The sequence below is a fragment of the Erpetoichthys calabaricus genome, chromosome 13, assembly GCF_900747795.2.
Source record: "Erpetoichthys calabaricus chromosome 13, fErpCal1.3, whole genome shotgun sequence".
In the NCBI taxonomy this organism is placed as follows: domain Eukaryota; kingdom Metazoa; phylum Chordata; class Cladistia; order Polypteriformes; family Polypteridae; genus Erpetoichthys; species Erpetoichthys calabaricus.
The window spans coordinates 143,628,069-143,642,763 of NC_041406.2; the positions used below are offsets into that span (position 1 = coordinate 143,628,069).

The 14,695-nt window shown below is 42.5% G+C and overlaps 1 protein-coding gene across 2 annotated transcripts in view; it reads left to right on the forward strand.

The window, feature by feature from the left end:
• The window catches only part of csmd3b (CUB and Sushi multiple domains 3b), a 1,253,873-nt gene that overhangs the window by 916,636 nt on the left and 322,542 nt on the right, over window positions 1-14,695 (forward strand). For both annotated transcript variants that reach the window (XM_051936007.1, XM_051936008.1), the window contains exons 14-16: window positions 1,653-1,979; window positions 7,540-7,734; window positions 11,221-11,359. In XM_051936007.1, the coding sequence (XP_051791967.1) occupies window positions 1,653-1,979; window positions 7,540-7,734; window positions 11,221-11,359 (661 nt within the window). The remainder of the gene's footprint in view (window positions 1-1,652; window positions 1,980-7,539; window positions 7,735-11,220; window positions 11,360-14,695) is intronic.

The following is a 14,695-nucleotide window of genomic DNA, read 5'->3' on the forward strand; positions in this document are numbered from 1 at the left end:
TAAAAAGATCAGGGGCTTAACGATATGATTCTCGTACAAAATGATCAGAGGCTTGGCACAATAGATCAGTTCCTGAAGCCTTTGATGCCCTCCTAATGACACCACTGATTTTTCCTGCCTGACACCCTATGACTTCTGAACTTGGCTCCAGCTGCCCTGAGTACCTTCCTTGGATATGTGTGTTAAGATCATGGATTTTTGAGTTTAGATACTGCAAACATCAGTGGGGTCCCTCAGGGGTCTCTCCTTTGTCCACTACGTTTGCTCCCTCAAATTAATGACATCAGTTTCAGTGTAGTTAGTAAACTTGTGGAATTCACAGGTGACACTGAAGTTGGAGAAATGACACACTGAGGAGGCCACGAAAACAGAATTGAAAAGGCCTGGACACGGCTCAGAGCTGGTCGAACGCCTGTGCTTTAATTGTGATAATCTGCTGAAAGGTCATTTTGCTGCTTATATAAAGACGCGTGTCAATCTGAAATTCCAGAAATCTTGGTTTCTAACCTCATATGCAGTGGTCTGTACCTGGAAATTAGGTGGTGCTTGTTGGACCCTATAAATCCAATGAAAAAATGTCATTACCATCCTTTGTAAAGTGAGTTGAGCAACAAAAAGCAACTTTTCTAAATTCATGGTCAGTGAAGACCCAGTCGTGGGTTGTAATTTGTGGGGTTGCAGTCTCTCCCTCCATTTGTCATGTCAAGTGGCTTTAATGTCATCCCATCCGTACACCCAATTGCAGCATACAGTGGCAAGAAATCACGTTCCACAGGACCAGTATAAAAACTAACAGAATAGTTCAAGTAGATTCCAATAGGTACATCATTAAATGTCACCAGATAGGTAATAAAACTTTATAATAAGCCAAGTTATGTCACGTGGCTTTATTGTCATCCCATCCATACATCGTATTGCGGCATACAGTGGAATAAAATATCAGGACCACCACAGTGCAACATGTCCTGTGTTTATGTATAAGTGCAAGATGGGTAAAGAACTGGACTGGACTATAAATATATGACAGGGAAGTGAATAAATAGTAATTATTTGAAATAGTAATAAAGAAAATAATAATAATAATTAATAATAAATGCAAATGTACTGCATATAAATAAACAACTAGAGGCAGGTCTGATGGCCGGGGGGTAGCACAGAGTTCAAAGTCCAGACCCCCCAAGGGATTTGCAGAACCTGACAGAACCGGTTTGGATGGTTCTATACCATTGGAGGGGTGGCAGTGCTCCTTCACAATGCTTTATAGAAATGTCTTTAATGGAGGGCCGAAGGGTCCTGATGATCTTTTCTGCTGCGTGCGCTCCACGTTGTTGGACGTTCTGGTCAGAGACACTGCAGTTACCAGCCCAGGCTGTGATGCAGCTGGTCCAGACGCTCCCGACGGTGGTCCCTGTAGAATATGAGGAGAGAGAATAGGCTCGCCTTCTTCAGCTGCCAAAGGAAGTGTTGGCACTTGGGCACAGAGGTGGTGTTCATTGACCAAGTAAGGGCAGCTGCCAGGTGTGCTCCAACGACTTTGGTGCTTTTGACCAAATGAAGCAGTTCAGACTATGACTGTACCTCCCTCACTCTTCAAAAGGGGCGTCCCGCACCTGACTAATGTTTTCTCTCTTCTTATTTTTTTTCCCCCACAGTTCCCTGTTTGTCTAATTTTACTGCACCCATGGGAACGGTTCTCTCACCGGATTACCCAGAAGGTTACGGCAACAATCTGAATTGCGTCTGGCTGATTATCTCCGAACCTGGCAGTCGTATTCATCTTGCTTTTAATGACTTTGACTTGGAATCTCAGTTTGACTTTCTTGCTGTGAAAGACGGGGAGATGCCCGATTCTTCAGTGCTGGGCACCTTCACTGGAGCCGAAGTGCCTTCTCATCTTACGAGTAATAGTCACATACTGCGCTTAGAGTTTCAAGCGGATCATTCCATGTCCGGACGAGGATTTAACATCACGTATAGTAGTAAGTGGTTATCTTTTATTTCATCTCGATGCACTCTTAAAGCTCTCAAAGACTTCTCCTGAAGCCACTCTGGTGTTGTGTTGGCTAGATGTGATGTGGCACACACTCCGGAGCAGGCTGTCATCAAGGACCTCTGTGTACTTGGTTTTCTTCACCCTTCCCACACTTCTGACCAGTCTCTACTGCTGAGAAGCCCCTCGATAGCATTCTGCTGCCACCACCATGGTTCATGCTATTAGGCAGGTGATGGGTCTTCACCAGGCATAGAGTTCTGCCCAGGGACTTAACCCTTAAACTGCAGTAACTGGCTATAGTTGCTTCCCAGTGCAATTTGCCAGCTGATCAGTCCGTGCCGTCCATTCGTTGAGCAGCCAGCTTGTGACCACTGGCGCCCCCTCACTGTCAGCCTGGGATTGAGCTGCTGCACTACACTAGCCTGCGAGCGTCAGCGCTGGCCTCTGTGTGCGGCCAGTTCAAGTGCCGTTGGCTCGGTGATTTACTGAATTTCATCAATGACGTCAGTCGCACCTTCTACATATCATAAGAGATTGTTGCAGTAGTTTTTTTTATAGTTGTTACAGTTCATTGGCAGTGTGTAAAATGATCAGTGTTGCAGTAATTGTGATGCTCGTTACATGAAAAAAAACTTTTTCTTGGTAAATTGTGACGTTTACTTAAAAACTGCAGCAAAAAAGCATTTGGTGTCCAGGGGTGCATTAACCCCCCAAGTATGAGGCGGTTTAAGGGTTAATTTTTGTTATCAGACCAGAGAATCTTTTTTTTCCTCATTCTGTCAGCGTCCTTTAGATGTTGTGGCCTGCAGGGGGCACTCCAGCCGCCCAAACGCGACACAAGCAGACACAAGGGGCCTCATGCATAATGCCGTGCGTAGAATGCACACTAAAACATGGCGTACGCACAAAAAAACCCAGATGCATAAATCTGTGCGTTCACCAACTTCCACGTTCTTCCGCTCCACAAATTCCAGTCAGCGTGAAAAGTAACGCACGTGCAGGCGCCTGCCGTCCCACCCCGACTCCTCCCACAATTACGCCTCTTTAAATATGCAAATCAATATTAATAGCCCTTAAGCTCAGTGTTCTGTGAAAAGGCAATGGCAAAAGCACTGGGGGGAAATAGAAGAATTTCAGCGAATACCAAGTGGAGGCAAAGAAAAACGCACTATTTGTTGGTTTAAACAGTGATATAAACAACAAAAGGAAGTTGATACGACGCTTAAATTATTATTATTTTTTTTTTTTTACATCTTCTTGCCTCCTCCAATCTCGCACCAGTTTCTCAGACACATTGAATTTTTGTTGCAGCAGTGCAGCTATCAATTTCTTTCACCACTTGAACGACGTTCAATTTAAAACCAGCTTCATATTTTCTTATCGAACGCTCCATCGTAGATAAGGAAGGGACGCTCTTACGCTAAAAGTATATAAGGGTGAGAGATACAAAAAACACAAAACAGTGCAAACGTCGCTTCGAAATAGTTCGGGTCTTACTGTGTAGTCACGTAGGCACAATACATAGAAATAAAAAGCTGTGTGCTCCGTGGTTATTCTCTCAGGTGGGCGTTTGCATATCGTAATCTCTTGGGACCAATAGTGTGAGTTTTCCACATTCAACTTATATGACTGACATTCTAAAATACTGGAAATTAGACGGTAAAATCAAGTTCTGACTTATCAGCGGGAGAACTTATCCACAGGTATATACTGTAAGTAAATGGACACTAGGTGGCACTGTTGCCCACCTTTTTCTCAACACAGTACACAGGACACGGGATAAAATCACCAAGAAGATATTTATTTCCTTTCTTCTTCTTTGTGTTGTGCCCCAAAGCACCTCTACCACCATAAACAGCAATAAATGAACACAGTACATCACTAAATTCTCCTCCACACCTCCCAGCAAGTTCTGTCACACTCCTCCCAACTCCAGCTCACTTGCTGGGTCTCCACCAGTTCTTTATATAGTTCTTGACCTGGAAGTGCTCCTGCTCTTCCTCCCACCTGACTTGCCAACACTCCCGGGTCAGATGGAGAATCTCAAGTCTTTAATCAGCCCGGAAGTACTGTGGGGCTTCCATCTTCGTGACTTCCAAGCACGTCCGGGCTGTAAGGGAAGCATGACTCCCCAGGTTCTTTCATAGCTCCCCCTGGCGGCACCCACAGTACCCAACAGGGCTGAGAAACCGGACTCCAAGTCCCAGGATGCCCTGTGGGAATCCGGGGCACCGCTACACTCCACGGGAGGTGCCATCTAGTGTTTTGGGGGAGGCAGTGTCCTGAAAAAGCTGCTTTCCCCCATCCTTCTACTTCAGGGGTGTCCCGGCCGGGATAAGCTGCCGGCTGTCTGCCACAATACGTTATGAGTTACTGAGTATATACCGATGAGCAAAAATGTCCAATTTATTCAATTAAATTAAAATCTACAACTGTCCTGATCTGGAGAGATTGCTTCAGGGATATCATGGTGGGGCCTCCAAAAAGAAGCTGGGAAGCAGGCCAGAAAAGCACCTGGTCTGAACAGCAGAGGCACCCTTAACTTCAACCAGACGCCAAGACCACCCGCTGGCTTCAGCCTGGCATAGGCCTCAATAACGGAAAGCTGGCAACACAACTAGTAAAGTCTGAAATATATATATATATATATATATATATATATATATATATATATATATATATATATATATAATATATATATAAAGCTCTGTAAGTGGAAGGGTGACTGTAAATCTTTGGCTCATTATTTAAACAAAGAATCTTTATAAATTAAAGGGTTTTTTTTTCTCCCAAAAATACTCTTGTAAAACAAGAACTCAAAAATGCACCAAATGGACTTGGCTAAAATAGGCAATCCAGTAGCAAAGAATGTCCCAGAGCACATTTCAGAAGAATGGTTAAAAACGGAGTACAGAAAGTCGTGATCCAGCCATTCCAATTAAGTAATAGCAAAGCACAGCGCGCACTCGCCAACACCAGGCTTTAAAGGCGGATCCCATTGAACTGTCCGTCTCTGCAGCCTTTAAATGGGGGGCGGGTCCTAGATGGAGATGACCAGGTGGCCCCGCCTCTTGGGGAACCACCCACAAAACACATTGAACACAGCAGAACACAAACTTCCACATGGAAACAAAATTCAGATATTATGAATATACATAATTACTATGCACATATAAAAAGCACTTTAAATTAAACAGAAAAAGATATAAAAAAGTATAAATAGAAAATATGAAATATGAACTGGTAGACATGTAACAACAGCGCCTGTCTGAACGCACGGGCACTGTGGAGGCGTACCGGGGCATCTCACCCACGCCTGAACACTTGAACCTCAGACTCGGATTAGCCAGTAGGGACTGGAGAAGAGCCAGTTGTGTTTCATATAATCCTCATATTTTTCATGTTTAATTGATAATAAGGAAGCAAATTCTAAATTTAAAAAAAAGGTTATGTTACATTGTGTAGCCTCCAGGAAATAAGTGTGCATGATTTAATAAGTGTAGATACAATAGATGGGAAAATGAAGAAAGCTAATCATTTATTAATTAATTTGTTAGAATTGCTAAAGGTTATAATTAAAATATTAGTAAGCCTGATAATGAGTTAGACACAAACACTGTATGTTTATTAATTCATGAAACGCGATAATTAACAATTAAACGACTCTAAGGATGTCATTGAACATCAGGCCGCCTAAACTGGTCACACTGTTAACAGACTCGACGCAGTTTATCAAGTATGCTGTTTACAATAATAAAATAGCATTAAAAGTAAAAAGACTCAAAACATCTTCCTGGTGACTGCTAAAAGCTAACAGATACTTCAACTAAAGCTTTACCCTCGCCGGTTATAGGAAGGAATGCATTTACTGTGCGGCTTTCAGAGACGACTAAATTCCAGACACTTGCTACCACACTGTTGTTCTATAATAATAGGATTTTATTCATGAAGAACAGAAATTTGGAATTGTAGTCAGCTTGAGAACTAAAGAGACAAAGATAACTTCGATCTGAATGTTGGAAAAAGGTCTGTGACTCTAAACACGGTTGGCACCTCCTGTCCGGCTCTACTCACAAAATCTCCCTTGTCTAAGAATCTGCTACCGGCTCTCCGTGCTGTTTATAATAAGAACTGTGAATATGAAGAACCTTCAGCATATTGATACATGTTGGCAGCTTCTGCTTCTGAACTTTTTGAATATGGGAAGAGACGTCACAAAACCATTGGCCTCGGGCTTCAAATGCCTTTGGCAAAGAGACTTGTTAACGTTCAAATCACAATGCACACAAGTATCAGCTTTCATTCCTGATCGGCTGTAATTCATTAAGAAAAGTGTGAATACAAACTGCAACATGTGCTGAACGCTGCCATTAACGGCTTGTCAACATTAGAAGTGGACGCCATTAAAATGTCATTTCGTATAACTCAAGTGTCATCATTTAAGGCTTTGGGTAATAAATATTGTCAAGTTTATATCTATCTATCTATCTATCTATCTATCTATCTATCTATCTATCTATCTATCTATCTATCTATCTATCTATCTATCTATCTATCTATCTATCTATCTATCTAATCCTACCAACTATGCTATCAATCTATCTAATCCTACCAACTATGCTATCTATCTATCTAATCCTGCCAACTACGCTATCTATCTATCTAATCCTACCAACTATGCTATCAATCTATCTAATCCTACCAACTATGCTATCTATCTATCTAATCCTGCCAACTACGCTATCTATCTATCTAATCCTGCCAACTACGCTATCTATCTATCTATCTATCTATCTATCTATCTATCTATCTATCTATCTATCTATCTATCTATCTATCTATCTATCTATCTATCTATCTATCTATCTAATCCTACCAACTATGCTATCAATCTATCTAATCCTACCAACTATGCTATCTATCTATCTAATCCTGCCAACTACGCTATCTATCTATCTAATCCTACCAACTATGCTATCAATCTATCTAATCCTACCAACTATGCTATCTATCTATCTAATCCTGCCAACTATGCTATCTATCTATCTAATCCTGCCAACTACGCTATCTATCTATCTAATCCTACCAACTATGCTATCAATCTATCTAATCCTACCAACTATGCTATCTATCTATCTAATCCTGCCAACTACGCTATCTATCTATCTAATCCTGCCAACTACGCTATCTATCTATCTATCTATCTATCTATCTATCTATCTATCTATCTATCTATCTATCTATCTATCTATCTATCTATCTATCTATCTATCTATCTATCTATCTATCTATCTATCATTTAATATAGTGCCTTTCACGTCTATTTTATGGTATATAGTGCCTTTCTCTAAACCTCTCTTCACCTCCTTATCTATTTCTCACTCATTTATCCAGTGCCTTGACCTCCTAATTTTGTTCACCCATTGCCTCTCCATGTCAGGTACACTTAAAATTACATAAACCCAAGCAGAGTCTTTTAAACTGAACAGTCGCATTTCCATGTTGCCATCATTCTAATGAAAGAAACGTGTGTTGCTTTCTTCTAGCATTTGGACACAATGAATGTCCGGACCCCGGAATCCCAATCAATGCCCGGCGTTTTGGGGACAGTTTTCAATTGGGAAGCTCCGTGTCTGTTATTTGTGAAGAAGGATTTATTAAAACCCAAGGAACAGAAACTATCACTTGTGTTATCGAAGATGGAAAAGTAATGTGGAGTGGGCCTATACCAAGATGTGAAGGTGAGTCTCTTTCTTTATATACTTTACAGTGAGATGATGTAGCATGAACAGCGAAGGGAAGGAGTCTGTCTCAGGAAAGAGTGGATTGCTCTCTGCAGGAGAGAGGAGAACATCTGCCCCGAGTGGAGGGGTTGAGGTATCTCAGGGTGGTGTTCATGAGTGACGGAGAGCTGAGGCACTGATTTCAGCAACTTTGCCATCCCCACCACACGGAGAAAACCAGGATTGGTGTTGTAAAACTTCTTGAGACCTTTCATATTCACAGCCTCCAAAAGATTCCACTGATCATTTGGTGAGACAAAGTCCCATAAGCAGAGTAGCCAATCGCATTCTTCCTGACAACTAGTGACCTACTAGGCATTCTGGAACGCATGGAAATCTGACTAAGTGTGCCCCTTTCTCTTGAGCGTTGGGACAAATCCTCTTGACTGGTCAGAGCGACCAAAGCAAAAAATGCCAACAGCTTGTCAAAGTATCCATGATGGCACGAGAGCTTTTTCATTCCAGCATGGGCTGTACTTCTCTTTTCGAGCTGCTGTAGAGAATGTTCTTCAAACAACAGTCATTTCATTTTATAATTTAAATACGGTTTGCTCTCAATTTGTTTTAAAGCCAAATAACTTTGGTCCAAAATGATATCCTTTCTTATTCTTTATCGAATGAAATAATAGCCGTTCTTTGTGGATTCTTGTTCTTCAATGGATTTTGAAGCCACTGTGCTTTTGACATCGTTGAAAACAATGAAGTGATTGCTGTAATGTTTACACGTAGCCCTTCAGCCCCAAAATCGACGTAATCGCCGCCGGTGCTCGTGTAATAGGAGCGCTTAATCAGCACTTATCTGATTTTGACGTGAACAATCGTAACGTTAAGACTTTAACTCGGCTCACTTGACCCAAAGTTCTCAAAGATCTGCTGGTAACAATCAGACACCGAACTGCCTACCTGGAGCTCGTTACTGTAATGGCTTGTCTGTTCTGCAGACGTTTCGACATCTGGATCTTTAATCGAGGCGTATTCTGCAGTCACTCAAGCGGTGGGCCGCACTTTAACTACCGTAAGGCTCACTTTCCAAAGAAACGCAAGGCTGACAAAGCAGACGAGCGCTGCCAGCCAAGAAATAAACACTGTGCCGAATGTTCTCGATACGGTGGGCTGTATTTGTTAGCCCCTCTTTGACCTCCACTACCGAATCGCACTGCAGGTAACAGTTGGAAGAGTCAGCCATTATTCATGAATCTTGTTGATTCAATGCTTCATTTATAATGCGACTCTAATAGACTGCTTGACTTTAAAAAGCTACCGTTCGCCTAAAGGGACAGCAATTTGAGAAATCGTATGACAGTCTCCAGGGAAGAATATCATATTACATGTTTGCCGTTAATGCTTTTAGAGCTTTGTTCAGTAATGCAGCCTATCTTAATTTAGAATAACAATAAAAAAAGCAAAGATGTTGAGAAAAGGTAATGTGGGATTAATGGCACTTGCTCTAACTCACTAGGCGTTGGTTATTTAACCTTCATGGTGGTACCAGGCCGGTTTGGGTAACAGGAGCAAACTGGGCAATACTTTACCATAACTTCCATTAATAAGCCATTAGCAAACATTATTAATTATTATGGATTAGGACAACCTTCACAAGTACAGGTTAGAAGCCCTGTAGATGCCAGGGTGGGTGGACTGGCATCCTGACCAGGACTTAGGATGCTCCCTTGCCCAAATAGAATAAAGTGGAAGGCCGAGTTGGTTGCTGGTGCCTTTCCAGTTCGGGAGGCCATAATGGATGAACAAGAGGGAGATTGTCTATCCAGAACAATTCTTTCCCGAGAACACTAGATGGCAGCATTTCAATAGGTGGATCTCCCAGATGCACACCTGCAGGGTGACATGAGAGCTGTACTTCCAGTGGGGCCACCAGTGGGCGCTGGAATAGGGAGGATGTCTTTATTTTAATGGCTGACCCAGAAGTGCTTCCTGGATGCAATATGGTGGATACTCAGGTCAGGCATAAAAGAATCCGCTCGACCACATCCGGGAGGCAGAGGGCGACACTCACCTGGAGGAGCAGAAGGAAGGGAAAGGGCTACTGTGTGTGTCATCTGGGGTTGTGGTATGTTGATTGTGCTTACTTGTGAAGGTATTGAATTTAATAAACCAATCCTTTATTTGAACCCGGGACTGTGTTGGGGCAGTGAGACCCCCTACTGGCTACAGCCCTAAGAACAGAAATTAAGAAATGCTTTAAGAACAATAGGCTTTAGGCTCCAAATAGCTCAGTGGTTCTCAAACTGTGAGGCGGGCCCCCCTGGGGGGGCTCAAAGATGTGAAAAAAAGAAAACAAGAATCAAAAATATGAAAAAATCCATCTAATGAAACCAAAAAATATGAACTTAAACTACATTCTGATACTAGAAAAATAAATATAGAGTTAGATAAATGTTGATAAAAGTTAAGCAGGTATAATAAAATATGCATCTATGATATGTCATTAATTAAAAAAGAACAAATTGGTATTAGTGGGCTCCTTTCAAAAAAACATTAGGGGGGGGCGCGATTAAAACTGTTACGAAAACTCGGGTCACAAATACTTAAAGGTTGAGAAATGCTGAAATAGCTGATCATTTCTTCTTCTTATATAATATTTTAAAAATATCGACTTGAGTTATGATGATTTCTAACTTGCTGTTTCCAGTGTTTCTGATTAGTAATTTGTCCAGTGTAGCTATAATATTTGTTAACTGCTGTCTCTCTATTATAAAAAAAAAAAAATCTTGGGAGGGAGACTAGGGAGACGAGCCGTGATCTTCTTGGAAGACAATCTGACGTCCTGCGAGACAACCTAGCAGCTGTTGGAATGCTTTTGGTAGTCGGACATCATGCACTCCCAGCTCTTAAAACAACGAAAAGCAGAACACGCAGCTCGCCAGCAGCAGCAAGCCAGCAGATGATCTGAAAGCTTCTCCTTAGCGTGCGTTCCGCCCTCCCTCCCTTCACAACACAAAGTGGCGAAAGGACAGCTGCTGTACCGGCTTTTAAATGATCGACGTGAAGCACAACAAACGGAACATGCAACTCACCAGCAGCAGCTGAATGAACGGCATCTCCTTAGCGTGCATTCAGCCACTCCACCTTCACAACGCGAGCAGCGTTATACATCCTGCGACAAATAGATGTAACCACACCCGGGGCCGGAAATAAAGGACAAGTATTGTTTTTACAAAATGTATAAAGTGAAAATAATGCATATGTAACAATTCCCATGAAAATAACAATCTCTTTAAATTGTATATCCGGTAAACCAAACCCGGTTGGAGCCCCCTAGTACATTTAAAAGAAAAAGTCGCCACTTTGTATTTATATGCCTCCAGCTTCTAGACTTTAGTTACATTGTTGCAAAAGTTCACAGGCACCTAATGAATGTACGTGTGCTTATATGCTCAGAAATGATCATGTCCTAAAGTTCTGTCTGCAATCTGTTTCCCACAGCGCCTTGTGGAGGTCATTTTTCTGCCCCCAGTGGTGTGATCCTCTCTCCGGGATGGCCTGGCTATTATAAAGACTCGCTAAACTGTGAATGGGTCATCGAAGCAGAAGCAGGAAGATCCATCAAGATAAGCTTTGACAGGTCTTGTTTTTTTTTAATTACTCATATTCAGTTTGTTGATGTTCATTGATCTGCTGTGTGTCTTTATTACATCAAATTTAAAAGCTACTACTATGGTATCAGTCGTGTGCTGTTGTATTGAAACTTGACTTGTGAGGATTGATGGGATGTTCCTGTAAGATTTCCACAAATTTAACATATGCTAGAAAATATGAGGACCTTCAGTCCACCCAAGATCAATGCTCCAGACCTCAGGCTGTACACAGTGGATGAAGGAACTCTCATACTTCTTCTTCTTCCTATCACGTAATTGGCTTCTGTGATTTGCTTCACACTCAGCAGATGTCACTGTTCTTATTGTTCTCTCTGTCACGTCACTTTCTGGATCAGTTTAACTTAAGAAAGACACAAACCCTAATCATTTTTCCGGGGTTGCTGGCAGCCACATTGTTTGCTTCATCATCTTGCATCACATCATAAGCCTTTGATTAAACTTAGTGGTTTGCAAGTAAATGTGTGACAATCGCGTGCTAGACAGATACAACCCTGCTGAGTAGCCGATGTAGGGGTCATCCTCCTCCTCCTTCTTCTTCCTATCACATACAGTAAGTGGCTTCTGCACTTTGCTTCACTTTCAGCAGATGTCACCACTCTTCTTTTTCTCTTTGCCACGTCGCGTTCTTAATCAGTCTGCCTCATCGCTTCATCCCGATTGTTGTTTAACACTTGGGACATGAGGTACGAGTAAACTCGTATCTTATTGAGCCCATCAAGAGGAGAAACACCGAAGAACTTGTACCATAGTGTGCAGACATTATAGACACAGCTAGCTTGCTGGTGGATATTTCAGTTTGTTTGAAAGAAAATCAAAATAAAAATGACAACATTATTTAAAATGGACCACTTTAAGTAAATCATTGCACTTGGCCTTAGGTGTAAATGTATCATGTAGGAGAAAATGTAGGAGACATATTGATTTGAGGAAGAATCTTTAAGAAAGAAACTGTTGTGTGTGCTGTCGCTATTTGTAGCCTTGAAAATAAAATTCTGGGGACATTTGTTTGTGTTAGAATGGCTCTAATTCTGCTGTGTGTATTTGTGTGTATTTTTGCTGTGTTTTCCTCACTGAGTGCTGCATTACACAGAAATTAGGCTAATCACGCCGCAGTAAAGTTGCAACTTTAAATCGAATAACAGAATACGGGCAGAGTGGCAGCAAACAACCTGGAAGGTTGCTGATTCAAATCCTGTTACTGCTACAAAGGGAGCCCTTAATCTTAAAATTGCTCCCCCCTTGTGACAGATGGCCACAGCTGTTACCTGGCCGGGACGCCAACTGTAATGTAGGATGGGGGGGAGAGAGAGAGAGAGAGAGCATCCACAAGGCACTACTACTACTACAAGGGCAGCCCTCCTGGGTGGCTGTGGCACCACGGATTCCCGCAGGGCATACAGAGAGTTTGGCACAGCCCTGTTGGGTTCCAGGGTGAGCTATTGACCCCTACCTTGGGCTGATTCCAGTTAACCCTGATGAGCCACCTGGAGCACTCCCAGGAGTGACATAAGAGGAGCTGCCTCACTCCATTTGGAGAGCCAGAGTCGGGAGGAAGAGGGACAAAGCTTGACTGGAGGCGGAAAGGAGAATCAATGGAACTGTGTATTGGTGAATTGTACCGTGCTGCTGTGGGAAAAGTGCTTCCCCGCTTGTAAATAAACGAGTGTCTCTGCCTGTCTGTGTCGGGGTTGGGACGGCTGCAACACACCAGGGGCCTCATGCATAATGCTGTGCGTAGAATTCACACTAAAACATGGCGTACGGACAAAAGCGGAAATGTTTGTACGCACAAGAAAATCCAGATGCATAAATCTGTGCGTACGCCAACTTCTATGTTCTTCTGCTCCATAAATTCTTGTCAGCATGAAAAGTAATGCACGTGCATCTACCTGCTGCCACTCCCCAAACTCCTCTCAGAATTATGCCTCTTTGAATATGCAAATCAATATAAATAGCCCTTAAGCTCAGCGTTCTTTGAAAAGGCAATGGCAAAAGCACCGGGGTAAAATAGAAGAATTTCAGCAAATACCAAGTGGAGGCAAAGATGAACGTACTATTTGTTGGTTTAAACAGTGATATAAACAACAAAAGAAAGTTGATTGATGAGTGACAGTGTGTCGGAAAAATTCGAAAGCTCAAGTTCACAAAGTCGCACAAGTTGTCAGATATCAAAGTCGCCGTGAAAAGGCGAGTCATAGCCCACCATCTGTATCTTAGATACAGTGATATAAATACTCTGAGTGGTGCAATGAGAGTAACATGGAAAAAAGATGATCCGCTGTGGCACCACCTAACGTGAGCAGCTGAAAGAAGAAGAAGATGCAGTGAGAGTAACAACACTAAAGCTGCTATGATATTTAGAATAGTGTGGCTATTCTGTGGACCATTATATTATTGCAGGTTAATTACAATCAGATGCATTAAACTAATAAACACTATGCAGTTAATTTCAGTGTATTTGATAAAGCCGCATCAGGGATCTGACTTAAAAAAGAAAGGGAAATCACACTGGAACGGTAGCACTGCTTTGACGCGGAGTGCCGCCAGTTTGCAAAACCGAGTGGAGAACTTGCTATGCCAGGGTCTGAGCTGGTGTGAAAATGTGTGCAGCTTTACGCCAAGTTTAGGTTTTAAACATCTCGATGTGAGCGTGGAAACGGGCATACGCAACATTTTTGTGTGTACGCACCGTTTATACATTCACGTGCAGACACACGCGCTTCAGCCGCTATCCTCATTAGCACTCTGGGGTTTGCAGCTTAGCCACCTGTGCCTGCATAAGAATAAAAATAGGACCGAGAAAGAAACAGAGCAAAGGAAAAAGTAAAGCAAATGAAAGGAAGAAGGAGGTGGGAGGCTTAATAAGCGAGGCAGGATCGCGGCTGAGCTGGTATGGCAGAGAAGAAAGCAAGCAGTCGGGAATGACGCCTTGTGGGGAGCGCTTACGGGGCTGAGTGAGTATCCAGGAGCAACTCTTAGGGGGCCGACTGCAGGGCTGAGGTGCAGGGTTTGCGGTGAGGGACATGAGTCGGAGATCAGGGCTGGCGGTGCTTGCTGGCGGACGTCTCTGCGGGTCAAGCAGACCTTGTTCAGTCAGCAGAAGTGTGGTTGAGAAGGAAGCACCATGTTTCTTTATCACTTTTAACAGTCAATTCCTGCCAGCGATCTTAACCTCATTTTTATTCTTGGATTATTTATTGAGTATTTATTGGACTTTTAACCTCCACAGACTCACCGTTTTTTTTTTTTATGGATTATTTATTAAGAAGACTGCATTGCACTGCACTTTGAACGAAAACCAC